We start from the raw sequence: 24,661 nt of genomic DNA, 5'->3' as shown, positions 1-24,661 counted from the left end.
CCGCCAGGAGCTTACCCTGAACAAGCTACTAACCAAGTTTGGGAACCACTGGTGTAGAGAAGCAAAGATTAAGACAGAGTTCAGTCTAGCCAATGTGAGGGCTCTACCCAGCCGAGTTGCTGTAGAATCCACTTTGGCCCTGTCTCAGTCCCTTTGTCTTTGGTTCCGGGGGGCGGGGTGCATGCTGGATCTCTGTGAGCACAGCTTTTATCACAGCCTCCTAGCAACTTTGCCCTTTGTTCTACTGCTTGGGGCCTTTGCTCTGCTTCCTTGCAGGGAGGTGTGTGGGGTGGGGAGGTCTCCTTCCTTTTGGCCTTTGGCCACTAAGTGTGTGGGTCACTGGCCACTGGGGTTTCCACTGTCTCTCTGGATCCTCCATTCACATGTGTAGACTTTTATTCAGTTTGTTAATGACTCTGGTTTCCAACCAGGCTGCTGAGTCACCACCTTATCCCTTCCCTTCACTCTCAATGCATAGCTATGCAAAGCCCCCGAGGGAAACTGAGGCACGCACAGGCATCATAAAAATATTACCAAAATTCCCACATTTTTCACAAAGTTTCTCGGTTCAACAGTATCTATAGGGCCAGTGTCAGTCCTGATGTAAGTGGGTGAAACTTAATTGAATTAACAGAATTTAAAGCTGTTCCACCAGGACTAAATTTGGCCCATAGCTACCACTAGGCATTAGATTTGAAAGAAGAAACTAGCTCTGGCCAGTCCAACAGTGAAGGAGAGTTGCTAGAATGATGAGAAGCTGTAGGGCTGACGAGGCCGAGTGGTGATGGGAGTTGTGCCCTTAGAGTTTCAAAGAATGCTATTCTGAACCATGCTGAACCTTTTATATATTGCCTATCACAAGTGCAGGCCTTTATACTGATGTCAATGGGAGTACCCCCACTGACTTCAGTATGAGTTGGATTGGGGGATTCTCATGCAAAATAGTCATTCTGTCCCTGTAGTGGTTGAAATCAACACTGCATTTGGCTTTCCTGGCAACAGAGACTTTAGGAATAAACCAGTCTGACTCTTGCATTAATCAGTTCATTGATGCTGTTTTTAGGAGACTTATCATAAAGTAAAAATCTTTACTGCACCAGCAATAAGCAGTGCCTGCATTTTATGGCTTAACTAATATTTCATCAGTCCTGGGAGCTAGAGAGACAACACACTGATAGCCATTCAGGCATCACCCAATGTAAAAATGTTTTTCACCAGTAGAACAGCCATCTTGCTGCATAAGACACCCCCCTAACCAAGCTATACGTTGATTTACCAAGAGAAGACAGCTCTGGGTCTAAGACCAGCACTTCAAATAGACTACTCTGCAAACTGCAACAAAAGGGCAGCTCTGTCAGCTTAAGTCATATGACACCTTTAGATGTGTTGAATAATAATTCCTTACACTCTTTCCTTCTGTTCCTGCCAAAGGTCAAGCTCAGGGTCCAAAATCTATGATGTTTACTGAGGTGAGAAGATAGGCACCAAATGTGATTTGTCCACACCCACTTAGACCACTAGAGGGCAGCACAGATCACCTTAGGAGACAGATTCCTATGTGATGACTGATAAATGGATTTGTATGAGAAGAGGTGACTGTGGTACTAGAATAACCCCCAGTATTTTCAGGCAAGTACCCTCCCCTGTGTGAAAGAAGAACAGTACCAACAGTGTCAGCTACATGTGGGAAGTCTTTGTATATATAGTACCAACAACTTCTTCCAACTGATTGAGATAGCAGAATTGAATTCCAAGGGAACAATCTTCCTCTACACCAGAGCAGAGACTGTTACATTATTTGTACCTCCTTCAAAAGGAGTTTTGTGCTTTGAGTGACAGCCAGTGAGAAAAAGAAGAAAAGATTCATGATTCCTAAAAAAGATTCTGATTGACTATGATGTCTAGTCATTTTTGTTTTTAAAATTCATGTTAGAATAACTTCCCGTTTCCTGAACAGTTGCTTTAGAGAAAGAAACTTAGAGAATCAAAAGCTGGGATCTAGAGAATCAAGATGCAATATTCACAGAAGGCAACAATGCACAGACCCCACTGAAGTCAATGACAAAACTCCATTTATTTCAACGGAGTCAGGATTTCACTCACAGATTTTAAGGCCAGAAAAGACCATGACGATCATCAGTCTGACTATGTATATAACACAGGCCACAGAATGTTTGGACTAGTTCCATTATAAAGAGTCAGACTGTGTTAGTTTCTTATGTTGTTGTGCAGTGGTGGGGTTTGCTCAGACTTGGAAGTTGGTAAGAGGCTAGCAGTTCAGGTTTTGTTTTGTTGTTGTTTTATTTGGTTTTTAAATCAAGAAAACAGAGAACGTTGTTAATGGATTTAAAACCTGTTTCCTCATTCCTATAAACACAGTCACAAGAATTACAGTGGCTCTACATTTATTTCACACACACAATCTCACTGCCACTACTTGCAGGTTGTAATGTCTGGTTTAAATCTTTTTGAAAGAACTATGTTTTGATGGCAGCTGGAACTGCCACAGGATATTTTTTTTTACTCTGCAACTTCACAGGGGATTTTTTTTTATAATAGGCATAAGATATCTTGAGAATTTTAAAGTAGCTGTTATTGACATTTTATATTACTAGTAAGCAAACCAGTTGCATTCATACCCTACGATAAAATAATGGTTAATATGGCCTGATTCAGACCCCACTGAAGTCAGTGAAAAGACTACCATCAGGCCCATATTGCAAAAGGTCCATCAATACGTGCTCATTAAATATGGTTGGTCTAAAACTCCCATCTAATAATATCTTGCCATTGGGGGGAAAAAATAAGCTCAAATGTTTCCATTAGTATTTGCGAAAGAAACTGTTACTTAGCTAACAAGAACTGAACATACATTCCTCACTAAATCTCTCCATCAGCTGCATAGTCTGTTTACTATTGTTACTAACCCCTTGCTTTGTCATCTCTTTGTATATATGTCTAATTTATCAGTTTCTTGTAGATTATCAGCAGCCTGCTGCCTCCATACCACTACGCGGCTCACAACTAGCCAGGGGGCCAGACTGCCAGACTGTCAGGTAACTTTAGCTAACTCTTTTCTCTTTGCATATAGCTGCATGCCATAGCGAGTCTGCATCTACTCTTGCCTTTCCTATATAAATAGCCTTTCCTGTTTATAAAGTTCCAAACTCTCTCTCTCTCTCTGTGTGTGTGTGTGTGTGTGTGTGTGTGAGGGAGGGAGGGAGGGGATGGGGCAGGCTTGCTTGCTTTTTAAGCAAAGTATTGATTTGAGTTACTCTGATACTTTCTATAGTTACAGCATAGAAGATCCCCCCCGCCCCATGTGTATTAGGGAAGCCGTTACTTGTACATATATCAAAAATAAGGAAAATAATTTAGGGCTCAGTCTTGCACTCCTTAGCCCAGACAATTTCCCAGTGACATCAAAATTAATATATTTTGGATGAAATTCTTGAGACTTTTGCCTGAGTAAGGACAGCAGAATTAACAGTGTCAGGTGACTCTACATTAAAAAACAAACTAGTCTTTAATTTTTCTGAGGCTACGTCTTCACTACCCGCCGATCCGGCGGGTAGCAATCGGTTTATCGGGGATCGACTTACCGCGTCTCGTGAGGACGCGGTAAAATCGATCCCTGATGGCTCTACCGTCGACTCCGGAAATCCACCTCGACAAGAGGCGGTAGCGGAGTCGGCGGCAGCGCGGCAGCGGTCGACTTTCCCGCGTCCTCACCGCCAGGTAAGCCGACCTAAAATACGCAACTTCAGCTACGGTATTCACGTAGCTGAAGTTGCGTATCTTAGGTCGGAAGTCCGCTGTAGTGTAGACCTAGCCTGAGTCAGTGGGAGGCAGTGTTGTCATGTGATTAGAACAGGGACCTGTGAATCTGGAGACCTGGGCTCCAGGCTTAGTTCTGCCACTGACTCCATGTATGACCTTGAGCGAGTCACTTCACCTCTTGGTGAGTCTCAATTTTCCCATCTGTAAAATGGAGACAATGAAACTTAAATACCTTTGAAATGTTTAGGATAAAAAATGCTATATAAGTTCTAAGTAGTATTATTAAAAAAACTAATCAAAACATTTGGGTTGAAAGAGGAAACATCTCCACACAAGAGTTTTTAAAGTGCGTAAATCACGTTTCAACTATGTTTTACTGACCTGCCACTGAAAAATGTAACAAAAAGGTCATCTTAAAGCAGTTGGTACTTGAAAAGTTTTTTTGCCATATAAATTGTAATCTACAGAAAATAAATAGGGTACACTTGTTTTAGGGATAGGTGAAGGTTCCAATATATGCTTTGTGCAAGATATTCACCCATGTTTTAACCTGCTCATTTGGAGAATGCGAAGTTATTTTTCATATCTGCCCCTAACTTATAATAAAACCTCTTATTTATTTATTTATTTATTTACCCACCCTCCAAAGATGAACTTCATTACAGTACATATAGAAGTTCCCTTTAATCAGGTTAGAGAACAGGTGAGATATGACCAATAGACTAGAAGCCAGGGAATTCTAATCCCTGCTATGTCACTGTGACGCCTTCTATGACCTTGGGGAAGTCCCTTAAACTCTTTGTGTCTCTGCTTTCCTGTCTGCACCTCAGAAAACAAAAAACAACCCAATTTGCCCCTGCTAATTGAGTGAACAGAACTTTGCAAGGCTCTCCAATTCCTATCAGGGAAATGACATGCTCCAAATGATCTAATATCACTTAGCACAGAACTGCTCATCAGTTCTTCTGCAAGCACGAAGTGCAGCGATGCCAGCTGTGAAATGTATCTGTCATATCGCCAGTGCGTTTATATGCCCGGTGAACAAACAGCAATGCATCTCGTAGAACAGACACTCTTCCCAGTTGGGTTTTATATTTAGCCTAAACTAAATTGAATCTAATCTAGTTAGTCAGACCTTGCAGATCTGATTCTGCCAGAACGGAAGAACCACACCACGTTTGCTACTATTGCAAATTCACTTGGGTATATTATCTGTACTGCAAACAAAAGTGTGGAGAGAGGCAAGTCCAATGGAAAGTCCCGGGGTCCTCTGAATTGTCCCATTTTGCTCCTTGCACTTTCCAGTGCAGAGAACAGGGAGTTAGTCCTTTTAAACTATAAATGATCACAATCTTGAAGAATCCACAGAGAGGCCCAAAGCATCCATGCAGAGCCCATCCTTGATTTCCCTCCTGCCACCTTTCTTCCGCACCCTGTCTCAGGACCTCTGCTCTCATGTAGTTCTCACTGGCTGCCCTGATCTCTTCCTTGAGGGAAGATCAGCTTGCAGAGGAGGGATACTTCATAAGCTAGTGACAACAGGGTCAGCATTAATTTACGTGAGTAAACTCCTATGAATGTAGAGTGGGTAGATGTCACTTCATGTGGCTGTTTACGTGCCCCTCCTCCTCGTGGTGTGCAAAGCCCCAGTCCTGTGCTATGTCAGTGAAGGGGTTTCCATAGGCTTTGAGGATCCCCTCCACATGTTATGGGAGAGGGGAAAATAAGGACACTTGTAAAGTGCTGAGGTATCCAGACCGTGTAAACATGGATTAGATCTCTCCCCAATTAGAAAGATCAGTCATTTATTTTGTTCATTTGTTTACATATTTGCTTTCCTCTGGATACTTCAGCTAGAACCAGATTTGGAAACTTTGCGTGAGAAGATTTTCTTGCAGTGTCCACCTAACTCAAAACCAGGGTACAGGGGAAATTAGAGTTGTGTAGTTAATAATTTTCAGAAATCCAGACTAGTCATCCCACAAGAAACAAGTAGACCTATATCCAGCCTGTCTGTTGGCTTTGAAAAGATTATCAGTTTCATCAGCAGTTTGATGCTCTTCTTGATAAGAATATACATGCGCTGTTGGGTGTAATGCCAATCATAAATATTCATAAATATATCAGGCATGCCTAGGCCACATAGCTGCATATCCTGGACTGTGTCCTGCACACTGAGAAAACACAGCAACAGCTCCATTATCAGCACAACAGCATGATGGCATGAATTTTTACTGCTTCGAGTACCATAATTGGGATCTGGAATAAAAACTGAAGGCATTTGAGGGAAGAGCAAATTGCCTATTCAGTTGTAACAGAGAGATGTGTGCATGCTTTTACAAATCCCTCCTACCATGCCTGCAGGAATGTGACCTCCCTAGGCCTCTAACCTGGAACTACAGAGTGTCTTGTTATGACTGAAATTCACATGAACGTTTTCTGCATCCCACGATATCTCAAGTCTAGTCATGTTCAAAATAGTTTACGTTCCTCACCATAACACAAATATGAAGTGTGGCATGAGCTCTTTACTCAAATGGGGCTGCACAAGCTCTTTTACTTAAATGGCACCTATGTAGGGTTTTACTTTATCCTGGACATACTCTGAAATTCACACTGTAATTACACATCCCCACAGATGTGTTTTCATTCCAGTGTAATTCTAATTTACAAATAGCTTTTGTAAATAGCTTCTGGTGAACTTCCTATGATAAATTTAAGAGAAGATTCAAACTGAATTGAACCTGAAACTTTAAGGTTTAGAAACATTTGGTCAATTTATTTTGTTGTTTTATGTTTACAGTTTTGCTTGCCTCTGCATATTTCAGCTAGAACCTGATTTGGAAACACTATAAGAGATTATTTTCTTGCTGTGTTTCCAACTAAACCAAAGACAGGGTACCTTGGATAGCTTGAAAATTTGCATGACAATCCATCTGAATTTCTAGGCCCAAAAAGGTCAGGATAAGCAGTCACATTTTTAGATGTTTATCAAATTGTTGGTTTTCTTCTTCAAGTGCTGGTCCCTATGTGTAATCCACTGTGGATATGCATGAATTCCATGCAGTGGTGCCAGAATTGGGGGGAGTGAGAGGGAGCACCAGGGCCAACTCACTTTTTGAAATGCCCTTGCATAAGTCGAGCGAACCTACTCTGTCCACCTCTAAGGATTTAGGATGTACTAAGTCCCAGGGCAGGACTCTAAAGCCCATAAAGCCAGGGCTTCTTTGATACTGGACCTGTTTTGGCAGCACCAATTCCACCAGTACCATCCAAGTCAAAATCTCGGGATCCATCTGTTTAGGTGCGATCGGAAATACCTCCACCGGTGGTGATAGCAATACAAAGGCTAGGTCTGCACTCAGAAGTTAAGTTGTACCCACTATGTCATTTAGGGGTGTGAAAACTCCACACTCCTGAGTTTCCACAATCCTTAGAGGTGGACAGAGTAGGTTTGCTCGACTTATGCACAATTGTGTTAGATGATTTTATAACTGACTTAGAAAGGAACCTACTTTTATGTTTGTGTGAGTGTTCTCTGCCTTCCTGATGAGACCCTGATGGGGGTCTGTGGATACAGACTCCCCTGTAGCAGTCAGACTTCGTGGTGGGAGGTGCATTCCATATAGATGCAGGTGGGGTGTACAGGGGGGTCCCCCGACCTGGGTCCAGTTGTGGCCTCATGACCTTCTCCATGCGGTGTTTTCTAACCTGAAGTTTCTGCGCCTCATGGGTATGGCTAGGAAGGAACAGGAAAGGCAGTCAGACCACTCCACCCTGTATCTCCTTGACTGGAGGCATGAGGAGAGCAAGGGCATTTCAAAAAGTGGGATGGCCCTGGTGCTCCCTCTCACTCCCCCCAATTCTGGCACCACTGCATGGAATTCATGCATATCCACAGTGGATTACACATAGGGACCAGCACTTGAAGAAGAAAACAAACAATTTGATAAACATCTAAAAATGTGACTGCTTATCCAGACCTTTTGGGGCCTAGAAATTCAGATGGATTATCATGCAAATTTTCAAGCTATCCAACGTACCCTGTCTTTGGTTTAGTTGGAAACACAGCAAGAAAATAATCTCTTATAGTGTTTCCAAATCAGGTTCTAGCTGAAATATGCAGAGGCAAGCAAAACTGTAAACATGAAACAACAAAATAAATTGACCAAATGTTTCTAAACGTAGTTAAGCAGACAGCACTAGGTCAAGAGAAGAATTCTTCTGTCGACCTCGCTATCGCCTCTTGGAGAGGTGGATTACCTATGTTGATGGGAGAATCCCTCCCATCACTGTAGTGAGTGTCTACACTTCAGTGCTGCAGCTGTACCATTGTAGTGTTTCAAGTGTAGACAAGCCCAAAGTCTGCCTCTTCTGACCCCTTTGGTATGAGTGCATCAGACCCCTTGCACTCCAAGAAGGTCAGAGACCTATATCACACTGGAGAATATCTTTGCTCTTCCCCCATCATCAGGACTTTCCCTAATGAGGAAGATTGTGACTCCACCAGGGGATGTTACCTTGGACAGAAGTTTATCCCCTCTTCCAGCTATGCTTTTTCTCTACCAGAACCATCAGTGGATACAGATTATTTCTTCATAGAATCGTAGAATATCAGGGTTGGAAGGGACCTCAGGAGGTCATCTAGTCCAACCCCCTGCTCAAAGCAGGACCAATCCCCAACTAAATCATCCCAGCCAGGGCTTTGTCAAGCCAGACCTTGAAAACCTCTAAGGAAGGAGATTCCACCATCTCCCTAGGTAACCCATTCCAGTGCTTCACCACCCTCCTAGTGAAAAAGTTCTTCCTAATATCCAACCTAAAACTCCCGCACTGCAACTTCAGACCATTACTCCTTGTTCTGTCATCTGGTACCACTGAGAACAGTCTAGATCCATCCTCTTTGGAATCCCCTTTCATGTAAGTTGAAAGCAGCTATCAAATCCCTCCTCATTCTTCTCTTCTGCAGACTAAACAATCCCAGTTCCCTCAGGCTCTCCTCATAAGTCATGTGCTCCAGCCCCCTAATCATTTTTGTTGCCCTCCACTGGACTCTTTCCAATTTTTCCACATCCTTCTTGTAGTGTGGGGCCCAAAACTGGACAGATGAGGCCTCACCAATGTCGAATAGAGGGGAATGATCACATACCTCGATCTGCTGGCAATGCCCCTTCTTATACAGCCCAAAATGCCATTAGCCTTCTTGGCAACAAGGGCACACTGTTGATTCATATCCAGCTTCTCGTCCACTGTAACCCCTAGGTCCTTTTCTGCAGAACTGCTGCCTAGCCATTCGGTCCCTAGTCTGCAGCAGTGCCTGGGATTCTTCCGTCCTAAGTGCAGGACTCTGCACTTGTCCTTGTTGAACCTCATCAGATTTCTTTTGGCTCAATTCTCTAATTTTACTAGGTCCCTCTGTATCCTATACGTACCCTCCAGTGTATCTACCACTCCTCCCAGTTTAGTGTCATCTGCAAACTTGCTGAGGGTGCAGTCCATGCCATCCTCCAGATCATTAATGAAGATATTGAACAAAACCGACCCTAGAACCGACCATTGGGGCACTCCGCTTGATACCGGCTGCCAACTAGACATGGAGCCATTGATCACTACCCATTGAGCCCAATGATCTAGCCAGCTTTCTATCCACCTTATAGTCCATTCATCCAGCCCATACTTCTTTAACTTGCTGGCAAGAATACTGTGGGAGACCATTTGCATGAGTCTTTCTGTTCCACTACCATTATCAACCAATCACAGGAATCCTAGAAAAAATGGGACCTTTCTAGGATTATGGGGCCACCTCGTAGTAAATCCTTATCACCTGCTACTTTAAGGGTGAATTTCACTCCTTCACTGAGGGGGAAAACAAGAGCTGTGCCTGAGTTAAGTCCCACTTAAGCCCTATTTTGAAGACTTAAGAGGTTCAGAGGCCTTGTGCTGCTCTCAGTAAATGGATGAATTTCACCCTAAATGTCACCCTTTTCTGTGTCCTCCCCCCCCCCCATACACACACACTCCCTTTATTGGGGATGACCAGAATAGACAAAGAGCTAATTCAAACCCCTCCCCTAATGCCAGCTCTGTATTTACATGTTGTTGCATCACACTAACCACAATACAAAGGAAAGTACCATCATAGTAAATTACATTGAATTTTTTCAATGTAAAACAAATCCAACGAGGAAAATATTTGAGCCAAAATATACAAGCCAAGGTTCCTAGAGTTAAGTTTCGAACTCCATATGTTAGGAGGCTCAATCTTACAAGGTCCTGAGCATTCTGGCACTGACCCAGCTAGTGGGTCTACTCATGTGCTTAAGTGTTTGGCTGGATCAGTGCTCGGCCCATTGCAGGATAGAGCCCCCAAAGAGAAATGGATTGATTTCAAAAGTGCTGAACCCTGCTTCCCCTGGTGAGTCCCTCCTAGAGAACCTCATTCTTCGAGGTGCTGGACACCCTCAACAGTGACTGAAGCCTGTGGGGGTTGAAGGTACCCAGCACCTTGCAGGTTTCATTCCATAATCAGGCGTCTTCTGTTTAAAGGCCTAAACGTGGAATTAAGAGCCTAACTTTAGGCATGCTAGATAGGGATTTTCAGAGGAGTCTAAAGGGGAGTTAGGTGCCCAATTGAATTCCAATGGGAGTGAGGCACCAAACTCTCTTAGGCTTCCCAAATTTGAAAACTGTGGCCTGCCATAATAAAATCACAGTGGTGATGACGTACCACATTCTTTTTTGCCTTTGAACAAATGGAACTACCAGTACTTCTTTTTTTTTTTTGGTTTCCCTAATTAAATCCTTTATGTGCATATTTACGCCTTTTCAACATGCTATAAATACCTTTGGCATTTCTAATTGATCCATTCCCAACAGCAGACTAATTGCAGTCCCTCAGCCACTATCTGCAATGCACCAAAATTCTGTCCTGAAAGGATAATATATACGTCAGACAGTGCAGTTTCAAGGGCACTTGTGCTTCACTGTGCTTGCCAGACAGACTATAATACAGAGGTCAGCAACCTTTCAGAAGTGGTGTGCCGAGTCTTCATTTATTCGCTCTAATTTAAGGTTTTGTGTGCCAGTAATACATTTTAACGTTTTTAGAAGGTCTCTTTCTCTAAGTCTATAGTATATAACTAAACTATTGTTGTATGTAAAGTACGTTTTTTAAAATGTTTAAGACGCTTCATTTAAAATTAAATTAAAATGCAGAGCCCCCCGGACCGGTGGCCAGGACCCAGGCACTGTGAGTGCCACTGCGCATGCCATAGGTTGCCTACCCCTGCTATAATACATACTGAGTCAAAAAAAAATAATTAAAAAAAAAAAAGACATTTCCCAGACAGCCTGAAAAACGGCAGGTGTTTATGGGTTGATTTTATTCACATACTGTATCTGAAGCTTGATATGCCTGATGCTTTACTTGAAAAATTAAGGACTGTAACTCAAGCAGGCCTCAGATGTAAAAGCTTTCTGGCAGTGCAATTCACCCCTGCAAAGACAGCCTGGCCAAATGAGATGCTGTAAGGGGTGAAGTTTACCCTGGGTGAATATTGTTTCTAGACTAGTATTTAAAACAATAGGCAATGAAACCTGTCTTAAGCGACAAACCAAAGTTGGTTAGAAACCAAACAAAGCATTACCGGAAATCTTGGGGATGTTTCAAAGTGGTTGCTAGCATTAAAGCAGCGGTTCTTAAACTGTGGGTCGGGACCCCAAAGTGGGTCGCAACCCCATTTTAAAGGGGTCACCAGGGCTGGCTTAGACTTGCTGGGGCCCAGGGGCTGAAGCCAAAGCCCAAACCCCACTGTCCAGGGCCAAAGCAGAAGCCCGGGGCCGGAGCCAAAGCCCAAGGGTTTCAGCCGTGGGTGGCGGGACTCAGGTTACAGGCCCCCTGCCTGGGGCTGAATCCCTTGGGCTTTGGCGCCCCCACCCGAGGTGGTGGGGCTCGGGCAGGCTCAGGGTTCGGTCCCCCCTCCTGGGGTCGTGTAGTAATTTTTGTTGTCAGAAGGGGGTCCCGGTGCAATGAAGTTTGAGAACCCCCTGCATTAGAGGGTACTTATCAGTGGTGCTGATCAGGTTTCAGTGGATTTGAACAAATTCACTAGTTGGTACATTGTATTCAAAGCGGATGAAACCTTGCTTCTGAACTGGCACCCTCAGTTTAGTATGGATCATCATATGAACATATAAAATCCCTAGTGTGCAAATCAAATGGCACTTGTGAATTGCTGTTTAAATTTGATCCCCCCATTTTGCCCATGCATTCATTTCCCCTCACAACATTCCTCATCTAAGCATGTAAACAGAAGTTGTGTGTCACAATTCAGGGCAACATCACCTGTCTTCCCCTCTATGGTCCACCAGGGGCACCCACTCTCAGGATTCCATGTCCCCAGACATTATCTCTGTTTGGTAGAGTCAGAATGCCTGAGCAGGCCTGCTTTGCTTTTCTCCTCAGAGACTATAAACAGTGTAATTACCCAATTATAAGCAGGGATCCTAGTTTTCCACGATAAAAAAAACCAAAATTCTCCAATTAAAAAAAAAATTAAAATCTGTGGTTTTCCATGATTAAAATGAAATGCTGAATTTTTGTTTTCCTAGCCACATAGGGTGACCAGATGTCCTGATTTTATAGGGACAGTCCTGATTTTGGGGTCTTTTTCTTATATAGGCTCCTATTACCCCCCACCCCCGTCCCGATTTTTCACACATGCTGTCTGGTCACCCTATAGCCACAATATATATAGGAATCAGCTGAACACAATGTTTTATTGATAGATTTACAAATTTTAAGCAAGTTTGAAGCCTACCAGTGCCATCAATCATTATAATAAAATAAAATTAATAGAATTGCAATTTGTAATCTACAGCCTTGCTGCATACAAGTACAGAACCATTAATATGAAATTTGTCCTTACCAAATTCATAGTGACATGGTCTTTAGGGGTGATTTTTAAAGTTTTCAGTATCTTGTCCTAACTTTAATTACTCACCGGCTGAAGTGAAATTTGAGATGCATTAAAACACAAACCCTACCAATCATTGAGTAACCAGTATATGCCAGAAGCAGTTTATTGGAGTATGTTTAGCTATGTAAATTTAAAGCGCATTCAAAAATCAACCACAAGAGGGGGAGATTGCACACACTGAATAAGTGACACTGGTACTTTTAGTAAAATCTAGCTAATAGTTAATATATGTTTTTATTTTTTCACAAAATGTAAAAATTAGAGTCTCTGTAAAAACACAAATTCCGTGTTTTTCTGCCGCAAACAGATTTTTAGGATCCCTGGTTATAAAGTACCACACAGCTTTTTCTAAGCAAGCACATTTTTTCTGAAGGTAAAAGCTTTACAGAAAAAACATATTAAAACAATAAATGGAAGTAGCATGTGTGTAAAAAGTTTACCAGAGATCACCCCAACTCAAAAAGGGCTCTGGTAAGTGTCAGTTCTTCAAACCCCAACAGGCGGTTTTCTGTGGTTACAAGTCAATAGCCTCATTGGCTCAGAACAAGTACTCCTTCATACAGTTTGGGTCTTCAGTGTGCAGAAACTGTGAATAGATAATCAGCCAGAGCATGGGTCCCCTCCTTAGGGGAAAGCTTCAGAAGGTTGGGTCTTTGCATAATTGAAGGTGGTAATTTGCATTCACCTCCATACAGGTATTTCCTAGGAACCCCACTTAACTTTGTGGCTAGATGGACCATTAGTCTGACCCAGTATGGCCGTTCTTATGTTTGTCTGGTATATTGTTTAATATAGTCATAACACTTCCCAAGGTTTATACTGGCCATGTCTCCCCACTAGAGAAGTCACATACAACCCCACAATCATGTATAAACTTTGCAATTTTAATACAATGGGCACCAAAGATACTTAAACTTAATTCAATAAGATTTAATTTAATTCAATAAGGTTTATCCAGGATATTACTAGAAACTGCTATATCTGTGCCAGTGTGGTGCTAATTGGACAGCAGGACATCTTCAGCATCTGATTTACATGTGCAAGGGCCATTTTGTATGTGAACATTAGGGATGTTACATATGCAGATCACTGCCTGAATTAAATGGAGGGTGCAAATTTGCAAGCTGAGTTTCATCCCCTTTGAAAATCTGTGCCCACACCTGTTTTGTTTATGTTCGTGTAAAGATTTGGCCATGTGTTTTAAGCACTTTTTCTCCTCTTTTAATTTTCAGTCCTAATGAAGCCCTTCCAGAAGAGCAGCCACATTCCAGCTCTCAGTGTGCCCCGCTCAACTGTCTCTCCAAGCCTCCTCCTTATCCCTAATCTTCAGATGCAACATAAGAGAAAAAACAAACAAACAAATGAGTGGAGCACACACAACAAAGATATAAGTTGCTCCCAAGGATCCAGTAGACAATCCTGCCTTGTTGCTGCGTTGACAACACTGGATTCATATCCAACGTTTTGGCAACCGAGTGTTGGTTGAGAAGAAGAACACAAAGCACAGAGCCCTGCCTGTCAAGAAGACTTTTTATAGTTCCTCTAATTATATTCAAACTTTGCTATCACACCTGAAGTTTAGTGAAATTTAACAAAGTGACAAAATGTTCCTCCCAGCTGCTTGGCTTTACTCTGAAATATTGAGTGACTTAAGCCAATATTTAAAAAAAATATGTTACAAAATCCTATTTTCACATTCTCCACGTTCAGCCATATGAACCAGTTCAGATTTTCTTTTCTGTCATTAAGGGTGTGATAGTTATTTTTACTTTATGTGCACCATAATTTTGTGTTTATAAAATGTGGTCCTTGGTTTTGGGATTTTTTGTTTTGTTTTGTTTCTCCTTTTGGTGAGAGTTGTATTTAATACATTTTATTTTTAAAAGACAACCAGAAATAACTTAAGTTAAGAATGGTTGAGTTAGTATTTAAAAAAAATGATGATTGTTATCTTGGCCAGAGAGTATGGCCTATTTTTTTTATTGCACAAAAACAATGAAAATGGGGTGAATTGGAATGTTAACAGTGACTTTGTATTTTGCTGCTGCACTGATATTGTTTATGCACTTGTTTTCTAATTTCTATTACACTAGCTGCTGGTTTTGTTCTAGGTCTTCACTGGAAGCTAACTATTAAACCTAAGAAGGAGATTAAAGAATGATGCTTTGATTTTCATTCAGTTATTTGCTTGCATTTTAAGTATATTTTTGCATTTCAGACAAGTAGATGAATTGGTGCTTTTTCGGGGGGGGGGGGAGGGTTCTGTTTGGTATCTGAGAAAGAAAAGCTAAAACAACATGAAGTAAAATGTTGTGTGTTGATTAAAATCTTCAGTTTTTTTCTCCTGCTCCCAAATTGAGGGTACTAGTTTGAGGCCTTACCAGTGAAAGGATAAAGAGTAAGAATGGTGAGGTTATATACATTTAGCGTGAGATTTTCTATGGTGAAATACCTCATGCATGTAGGGTTAATGGCTTGGATTGAAAATGGCAGGATTTTACTGTAGTGCATTTTTTCCCTTGCCAAATATTAACAAATACAGAACCTTAGCTCATTGTCAGTTTATGACAAATACTCAGGTGACCTATGGTGCACAGTGTTCCTAGTTAAAGATTCTCTCCTCTAAACGCTGAATAAAGCTGTGTTGCAGAGTAGTGGATTTTCATAGCAAAATGAAGGATAGCTGAATTTATTTTGCACAGAATCTGACAGCAAGGCAAGTAGCTAAATAAGCTGTGGTGTCTTAGCACCTTTGGGCTTCTTATCTGATCATCAAGATGGAAAAATACACGTACTGCCCATTCGTTGCTAATTAGCATACTCCTTGCTCTTGGTCAGTGGCCTTAATTTATTTAAAGAAGACAGGCGTTGATATTTCCATGTTTCTGTCTGTTCCTTCTCTGCGGTGTTAATATGATCCACAAGATGGAAATACAAATACAGCTTACTATTTGCAGCAATTAAAAAAGAAAAATTGTTGCATATATAGTTGGAATAATTCAATATAATTGAATCTGAGGAAATGAACACAGTCCTCCAATACTAACAATGCTTACCAAATGTAATAACGTACAGTACATAAGTGGAGGAAAGAATCAGTGGCCAATCAGTGTGCCTAACAATCATTACCATAGTACCAGTAATGAAGGTGCTGTAAATAGAAGTATTCTAATGTAATCAACAATGTACACTATATAACCTTGTCAGAGCCATTGAGCTAATATAACAAAACGTGTAGAATCGGAGGTGGAGAAAATAGAAACAAATTCATGTAAAAGTCTGATCATACCAACCTAACAACTCTTTGCACTGTTTCTATATACGTTTCCAAGATGTTCACATGATCCTTCTTGTACTGCATTCACATAACTATTTAGTGCCATACTTAACCTACTCTTCTAACAGAAAAGTCAGATAAAACTTGTTTAGCATTATCATGCTGTTTGGCACTAAGATTAGCTGCTATGTAGATTTTTATTAAAGAACTGTTTTGTCTGGGCAAATGTTGCCTTTAAAAAGCACCTCAGAACACCTGACGATGTTAGATCAGTGTATTATTATTCCTCAGTGGTAGCATCTGTGTCCAACAAAGATAGCTACGGCATATCAGTTAAGTGAGAAAAGAATTAGCATTGCCACATTGTATACAGTTGCTGTAAACTGTATTAGAATATTATCTCCTGTTTTCATATCCAAACATCTGTTGAAACTACAAAGAATATTTCTTCCCCCTAATTTAAAAACAAATTTAAAAAAATCCTATATGTTTTAGTTTCTTTTTATATAGATATGAATCTGTGGAGAAAATACTTGTTTTGAAATATTCATTGAATAGTATATTCATTTTTAATTGTGATTTGCAAAGTAAAATTAGCAACTCTGAAATACTGTAATGGTATGCCTGTTTGGATCAAGAGTTATAGAAGAGTGTTCCATGGATTAGAAATTTTGATCATGTTTTACAGAAATAAGTGGGTTTTTTTAAAGTTTTGATTCTCTTGTAATGCTTTAATTTAATTCCTAATCAATTTATAATTTTTTAAATATAATAAAGCAAGAATACATGCTTGAAATTTAAGAGATCTAGGAAAGAACCAACTTAAATGTAAAAATGACTGTGGTTATTGCATTGTAAGAAATAAAGCTTTGTAGGCCCCAGAGCAGTCTTGCCTCTTTTGTCAGTTCACTGGGGAAAAAAAAGTATCTTAACCTTCAGAAAACATAAAGGCTTCTTGGTTAGATAGTAATTAGTGATGTAAAGTTTTACCAAATGTCTGGTAGGAATTGTTTCTGAACACAAAAAATCCAACTTGTTTTTAATGTTGGCAAAATGTTCTATGTAGCCATTTTAAAAAATCATTCCTAACACGTTGCCATCTATCCTGATTTTAAAATGAAGGGGAAAAAAAGAATACATATATTCTTAGAGGCTGGGTATACTTAGAAATGCTGATGTGTATCCCCCACAGCAAAGAAACGCCTTTCAAAAGCTTGTCCAGACTTTCATGTTTGAAATGCAGCTATTGTTCATAAAGAGGGCCTTGGAGTCTTTGGTTGTCAGGTAGCCTATAAATGCATGACCATTTTGTCCTTTTTTCTGACCTTGGGAGAGTTGTTTCCTGGTAGAAACAAATGATCCATGTCTGAACAGCCAGTTACTAGAAATTTGTGGAAGGAAAACAAAATAAACCGTGTAAATCAAATTAAAATATAAGGTGAGAAGAAAGTGAATTAATGGAAAATTGTAAAACAGGGGAGTGGGGAAGAATATATTTTCTACCAGCGTCAGAAGGTAACCTTGAGACTTTTATAGAAAGAGAAAATATAGATCATTTCCCATCTCAAATCATGTAAGAGTCTTTGCTTTCTAGGTAAGAGGCAGCAGGGAGATCCTTTTTAATTGATCTCTGACAGGTTGGCATCTCCATGCTTATTCAACCCAAGTAGAATTAATGTAATTATAGCTATACAGTAGGATTAGTAGACTGAAACTGTTTATTATTAAGATAAGGTGGAGAGTTTTAATGCCAAGATTATGCTTCAGTTTTTTTCCTGTTTAAAAATATGGAGTGGTTTTAACCATTTGCCATACATATCTGTAAGCAAAAGGAGGAGGGTGTTTTAAAAGATGATAAAGACCGCCAATGAAGGCTGCTAACCTGAAATCATATTAGTATCAGTGTTTACGTAAAGCAGCTAGTTACATGGGGAGCAATCCTGCTTACACTGGATGCAATGCAAGCAGAACTGGGCCCATATAATGCTAGCTACTTTAGAACTTCACCTTGCATTACTGGAGGAATTTTGCCATCAATTTCAGTAGAAATGGACTGAGTGCATAATGAGGTTATAGATTACACAAGCTCTTCAGAGGTCTGTTCTCTTTCTCAAGTGATAGATGTACATCCGTTGGAGTTGCAGTAAATTTGTTTCTTTCTGTACTAAAGAAGTCTTTATTTGAAAATGGCAGGCACTGATGTTTTACATTTGAAGCATGATCATTGCTATATTTACCTCTTTAAAAATAATAGCCATCAATTTACTTCAGTTTTTCTCCTGCTGTACATGCAGTATGTCTTAAGGAGATATACAGTATTCAGAACTTTTTTCACCATTGATGAATGTTGGGGTTTTTTTTAATTTTTAAATATTCTGTGAAAAAGAAATACACAAAAAAGCAACTAATTGCCTTTAGCCTTAAGGCACAAATGCACCTAAATATGCAATATAAAGTTTGTGCATGAGATTCTTTAAATCATGTAGCCTTTTCCTTAAGCATGATGATGAAGCTAGAGAATTCTTATTTCTTGTATGATTCCCTTACTCCCCGTGTCAGAAATGCAAGACGGATGTTACACAGAGTCTGTACCTTACATCATAAGTATGGCTTAAATCCTCCTTGCATTTTAATCTCTTTCCTGTGGAGTTCTTGAAAATCCCCCTCTATTAAATCTAAAGTCAACAAAGTGACAAACTGACATAATGCCCATATTCTATAAATGTAGTTAATTTGTTGTCAGACTCTGGGTGATAGGGCCTTGGGTTTCAATTACTGTCTTTATATGGAGGTGTTTGTTCTGCTCATCATTATTATGCTGTAATAGAAACAGTGGAGATTATTGTATGGTTTTTCTCAGCATTAGTAAACATGGTTAAACAAATGGTTTTTTATTAAAACTTGTGTTTGATTTAAAAGGTGTGCTGGAGATTAATGAACAAAAGAGGCTGACACAAATGAACTGGCTTGCTAGCTGGTTCATTTAATCAGCTGTGAAGAAGAAATAAGAAAAATCTAGCTTTTAAAATGGTTACTATTCTTGTTATTAATTATTATTATTTATTTGTTTGTTTATTATTCACAGGTATGGCTTTGTGCACCATGCCAGTGGGTAAATTAAGTGCATCTCATTAATTATTGCCCTACTAATCTCAAGCCCTATGGTTTGACTGTTAAAGGGTTAATTAACTTGATCCTTTGTAAAAAAAAATGTAAAAAACAAATAAATCTGATGTTTTGTGACTTTTGTAATCTACTGAACATTTCCATTTGCATGATGATCTGTATCTAACAAACCATACCAATTGCTGTGTTAATTTCCAAATAGTTTTAACATTGGTGATGTTTGTGACAAATACAAATTTGTGTACTGTATGTTTACTGCTGTTATGACTTGGCTACTCCTATGTTGAATTGAAATTATGTTGTAATGCCTTCCTGGGCTTAAATGATGGAGTGTTTCTGGATGATGAAGAATACAAAAGTATATGTGCTCATTGACTAAAATATTGAACATGAGAAACTCTTCTTGTTGCTACCTTTTGTTTAAAAGCAAAAAATGTTGAATAGTTCTTCGTTCCAAAAATGCATCATTTGTATTTCAAGTTAACATAATCCCCATGTTAACCCTTCCCTGCCATGTTTCTTATACCTATAGATAATCATAGGTGAATGCCTTGTGAGGGATTTATAAAGTACGTGCTTGTACATGTGTAGTATGATCACGCAGTCAAATGGTTGAGAAAAACAATCCAGTGCTGAAGAAATCAATTAAAAGAAGCCAATATACATATAATTATGTTCCCATTAAAATTACAGTGTAATGTATTACTGTCCCAGTAAATAAACTGGCCATTTTTTGTTCATTTAATTCTATGCGCTCTCTCTATCTCTCTTCTACCTTACTGTCTCTGTAAGTTGTTTGCTGTATGCTTTTTTTGGGGTGTTACTTTTAAAAGTATCAGAATTGATAGAAACAGTACCAGGTTTACAATGGTGCTGTGTCCACACTCAGAAGGGGCCCACACCAGCACCCAGACGGTGGCCCTGCTCCTCCCTGAGGTCCCACCCATGCTTGGCCTCTTCTCCCCAAGGCCCTGCCCTTGCTCCTTATGGCAGGAAAAACGAAGCATAGCCCTCCCACTTTTAAAAGTGACAGGGCCCCTCTTCCGGTGCCCCTGTTGCCAGGTGTCCAGTTTTTCGACCGGAAAGTCCGGTCGGAAGGTGGACCTGGCAGTCCACTAAAAGTCCAGTTAGAGGAGGAAGCACAATCAGCTTCCCCGCCAGGAGGGTGGGAAGAGCAGCTACTGCTGCCTGGAGGACTGCAGCTCCCAAGGACCTGGCTCCGGCAGAGAGAGGTAGGTACCGGCTCCGTGCTGCACCCAGGAGAATCCTGTCCACACACCCACCCCGCTGTGCTCTTGCCCCCAGACGCTGCCGCGCTCCAGCAACTGACCCCCACAACCCCGCTGTGCTCTTGCCCCTGGACCCTGCCTCGCTCGAGGACTGACTCCCCTCCCCCCACCGTGTGCTCTTGTCTCCAGCCCCTGCCTTGCTCTGGGGACCGACACCCCACTTCCGCCTCACTGTGCCCTTGTCCCCGGCCCCTGCCTCACTCTGGGGACTGACACCCCCGCCGTGCTTGTTCCTGGCTCCTGCCTCATTCTGGGAACCAACCTGGGCAGCCCCCTGCTAGCCTAGCCCTGGGGTCCCCCACAGCTCTGCCAGTACCCCTCACTCCCGACCCACAGCCCCCTGCCAACCCAGCCCTGTGCTCCCCCCCAGAAATTAAGAAATAGTGATCTATGAAGGGAAAAAATAAACCCCACACTCTTCAGCACAGTGAAAAGAGCATTAGACGTGAGTTTTTTATTGTTGTTACTGGAAGTTGTGCATTTTATTCTCTGTACAAATATTGAAATCTCAAGGATTTTAATTCTAATCCTGCTCTGGTATATATACAATATATTGCTTTATTTTATAATTTTATAATTATGTAGAGTTTGTTACCATGTCCAGAAGTCTTTAATGTCTTTGGCATCCAAAAATCAATTACTCTTATTTATCAGATTAAGACATTATTTAGTAATAAATGTAATTAAGATCTGGCTTTAGAAGGTGCCATGCACTGAGCGGTCAAAAATTGTATGGGGTTATGAAGGACCAAACTACGCTTATTTATGGGGGAACGTTTCATGCGTGTTTATGCCTGCATTTCCCGGAAGTGGATAGTTGGTCCATGTGATTAAGTTTTCTTGTTTGTCAGAAAGGAAGTATATGGCCATATAAAGGCAAAGCATGCAGTGACTTCATTCACTTTGCTTAAACCCCTGGGAGAGATGGGAGGGAGGTGGAGTGGATGGAGTGATGGGGAAGGGGGAGGAGGGAGAGCAGCAGGGCCTGGCGGGGAGGGGGAAGAGGCGGGGCAGGGGGAGGTTCTGGCGCTCCTGCTTAGTGTCCCATGGGGGCCCACAAATATATTTAGCTCTGGGCCCACAAAACTTTAGTCCGGCCCTGAATAGAAATGGTTTGCTGTTTCCTTTTACTGCAATTGAGGCAGACATTGGAGTAAGGACTAAATCCATGTATAGTGTTTCCAGAAATTCGTATAATCTCTGAATTACACCAATATCTGCAGAGGGTCTTCATCCTGTGGAGCTCTGCAAAATGCAAATCTCTGGCCTCAAGCAATGTGCAAGCAAAGGAAGAGCTGAAGTCAGCAGAAAATTGGGTTAGGAATACTGTGCAGCAAACCATACCTGCACATCAAAGCAAGAAACATCTTGCAAAGCAAGAAACATTTTTCCCTTGCGGAAGTCTGAGTAGGATCCGGCAGCAAGGCTGGTCAAAATCCTTCCCAAACAGCCAATCACTCCGTATTCTGCTGATAGGCAGGTGTTCCCCACCGCAATGCTGATGAGCCTCATTGGCAACCGGATGAGAAAGAAACTGTAGAAGGGATTGATTTGCCTACCAGGCTTGGCCTACATGACAGCTGAAGTAACCCTTTTCTCCCTGACACTTTGGGGACAGGTAGAAGTAAGGATGTATTTCTTTTGACCAGAGTGGCAGGGTCCTTTCTATAGTAAAAGGATTTGTCTGTGTCTGTGAAGATAAATGCAGCCAGCAGCCTGAGAACTGTTGCTTATCTTCCCACTTATCTGTCCTCTTTCTTTGCCCTGCTAGATAAAGGTAGAGAGGTCACCACTCACCAACCTTTCTGTATTCATTACAGGCAGTGCTGCTGCTGCCTGTAATGCATATGCATCAGAAGAAGTGGGTTGTAGCTCACGAAAGCTTATGCTCTAATAAATTTGTTAGTCTCTAAGGTGCCACAAGTACTCCTGTTCTTTTTGCGGATACAGACTAACACGGCTGCTACTCTGAAAGCTGCCTTCAGTTAAGGTTGCCTAAAGAGTAACTTTGCATTATAATAACTACCAAATGTATACTAGTTGGGCTGAAATGTTCCATGATGGCTGTCAACCTCAGGATGATGAATTTTTATTTTATGTTTAAGTTTCAGCTAATGTGGCTTACCTGTTTACAAGGTTAGAGAAAAATACCCTTTAAAAAAAAATCCTTACAGTTTCATTGAGGAGCCCTAGAGTGCTTCCACGATGTGGAACAGGGACTTGAAGTTTGGCAGGCTGGGTCATGCCTCGTGTGAGGATTGGAACTTTTTGCTTTCCCCATAAAAATCTGCCCAAACTTTTCTAATATTATAAGCCTCTGGAGAGAGAGAAAAGGAAATAAAACCCACTGTTTGCACATGCTTAGCAGATTCTGTATCCACTGAACATTCCTCACAGCTTCTATGTGCTCACCAGACTGAGCGTCTTCCCAGGGCTGCACAAGGACAGCAGGACTTTTCCTGCAATCTCTCATCCTCATTCCCATTGTGACACCAGCCACCAAAACTGAGCAGAGACAATTCCTCTTGGGCTCTAAATAACCCTACTGCTGGCACCCAAAGAGGTGGAGGAAACAACCTGTTTTGTTGGAATACAGAGGAGTGTGAAGCAGGCAGAGGTTGGTAGGACTATAGAGCAGACAAAGGGAAACAGGTGCAGGGAAACAGAAACGGAGAATGATCAGAGTAGTGGAAGAGAAAGATTGCCCTCATGGTAAGGTATCTGAATGCCACGCTGAAGAACTGGATTCTATCTCTCCCTCTGTCACAGAGTTCCTGAGTGAATTCTGGGCAAGTCACTTAAGCCCAGATCTTTGCGAGGGGGAGGGGCCCTAATTGTGTGTTCCTTATTTTCTGGACACCTGATGTGAGATACATGCAGCCAGATTTACAGAAGTGCTGAGCACTCCCAGCTGCAACGGAAGTCAAAGGGAACTATGCTTTGAACATGTAAACTATGATAAAAATGTTAAGTATTTTGAAAAATCAGGCCCCAGGCCTCTCAACTTGAGCACCCAAAATAGCAGATAGTTTTGACAATGCTGACCTTAACTTCTCTGAAGGTATCCTCATTCAACGTCTTTCATGTGTGTCCCACACCACCACCACCTCTTTGAGTCATCTCAAAGTTACCAGCCATTCCTTTTCTCGAGTAGAAGGCTGGCACTGAAAGATCTGTTTATTTACCTAACCTGTCCATCACAGGCAGCAGCAGGAAAGCTTCCCCGAATGCGTGATGAGAGACATTGGCAAGATCACGTAAAGAGACGGCTTGAAGCAATGGCAAACTAATTCTATCTACAGCCACATTCAGTCCTTAGTGTCTCTGCTGAAACATGGCAATGCATTTTGTGATGTAAACATGCAGTAAGTACTGTCACACACAGTCTGTGCCAATAATGTCAAGGTAACCCTTTTCTCTCCCTGCTTACACCCTTCAGAAACAATCCAGAATTTTAACCAGGGTTATATAATCAATAGATAATATATGTGAGGAAAGAAGTGTATATAACTACTGCCCAACCATTCTGTAAGGACAGCATTATGGAAACATACTGTTACAGGGAATATTAATAGACCAGTTTTGGCTTATTTGCAACTAAAGCATTATATCAAATCCCATGTAGAAAGCTAAGGTGTCAGGAGACCACTAATAAGGATAGAAACACTAAATACAGGAAAAGTCATCTCAAAGGCCCTGAGCTCCACATAACATAATAGTTATTGCTGGATCTGGAAGATAAAACTACCTTGATGGAAAAATGGGGAAAGGATCTAAAACCAAACATCACTTTGAAACATAGCAAAATAGCTGGAGGAAGGCCAAAACCACATTTGCTTGGGTAACTATTAAAAATAAATTATGTCTGTTAATGGGAGGTGGGGTGTGTGCTCTGAGGGGAGATAAAAGCCCTCAATTTGCACAGAAATTCCCCTGCAAAAACTTATCTGGCTCACCAACAGAAGTCAGTTCAATAAAAGATATTACCTCACTGACCTGTCAGAACAGGCATGTGTAACAAATGTTGACGCCTCAGTGATGAACTTCTAATAACCTGGCAAAAAAATCTTGATGCTTTGAAGAATGTTCTCAGTCTTTTTATGGCTAACAAAGTAAATTAATAACTCATATTTCACTGGTTATTCTTTATAAATCTCTTCATGACTTCACCTGTACCCCAGCCAAAGTATCAAAGTCCAACAATAAGATAT

At 41.1% G+C, this 24,661-nt stretch overlaps 1 protein-coding gene across 2 annotated transcripts in view; it reads left to right on the top strand.

The window, feature by feature from the left end:
• BICD1 (BICD cargo adaptor 1) overlaps positions 1-14,168 on the top strand; it is a 277,073-nt gene extending 262,905 nt beyond the window's left edge. Inside the window, exons 8-9 of one of the 2 annotated variants that reach the window (XM_026657537.1) lie at positions 2,971-3,056; positions 13,991-14,168. In XM_026657537.1, the coding sequence (XP_026513322.1) occupies positions 2,971-3,056; positions 13,991-14,081 (177 nt within the window). In that variant the 3' untranslated portion in view covers positions 14,082-14,168. The remainder of the gene's footprint in view (positions 1-2,970; positions 3,057-13,990) is intronic. The other variant, XM_026657536.1, reaches the window with a different exon arrangement.
• The last annotated feature ends 10,493 nt before the right edge of the window (positions 14,169-24,661 follow it).

The sequence above is a fragment of the Terrapene carolina genome, unplaced genomic scaffold (assembly GCF_002925995.2).
Source record: "Terrapene carolina triunguis isolate 2854851 unplaced genomic scaffold, T_m_triunguis-2.0 Scaffold247, whole genome shotgun sequence".
NCBI lineage: Eukaryota > Metazoa > Chordata > Testudines > Emydidae > Terrapene > Terrapene triunguis.
Note: the sequence above shows the minus strand (reverse complement) of the source record. Positions and strands in the feature narration are given on the sequence as shown.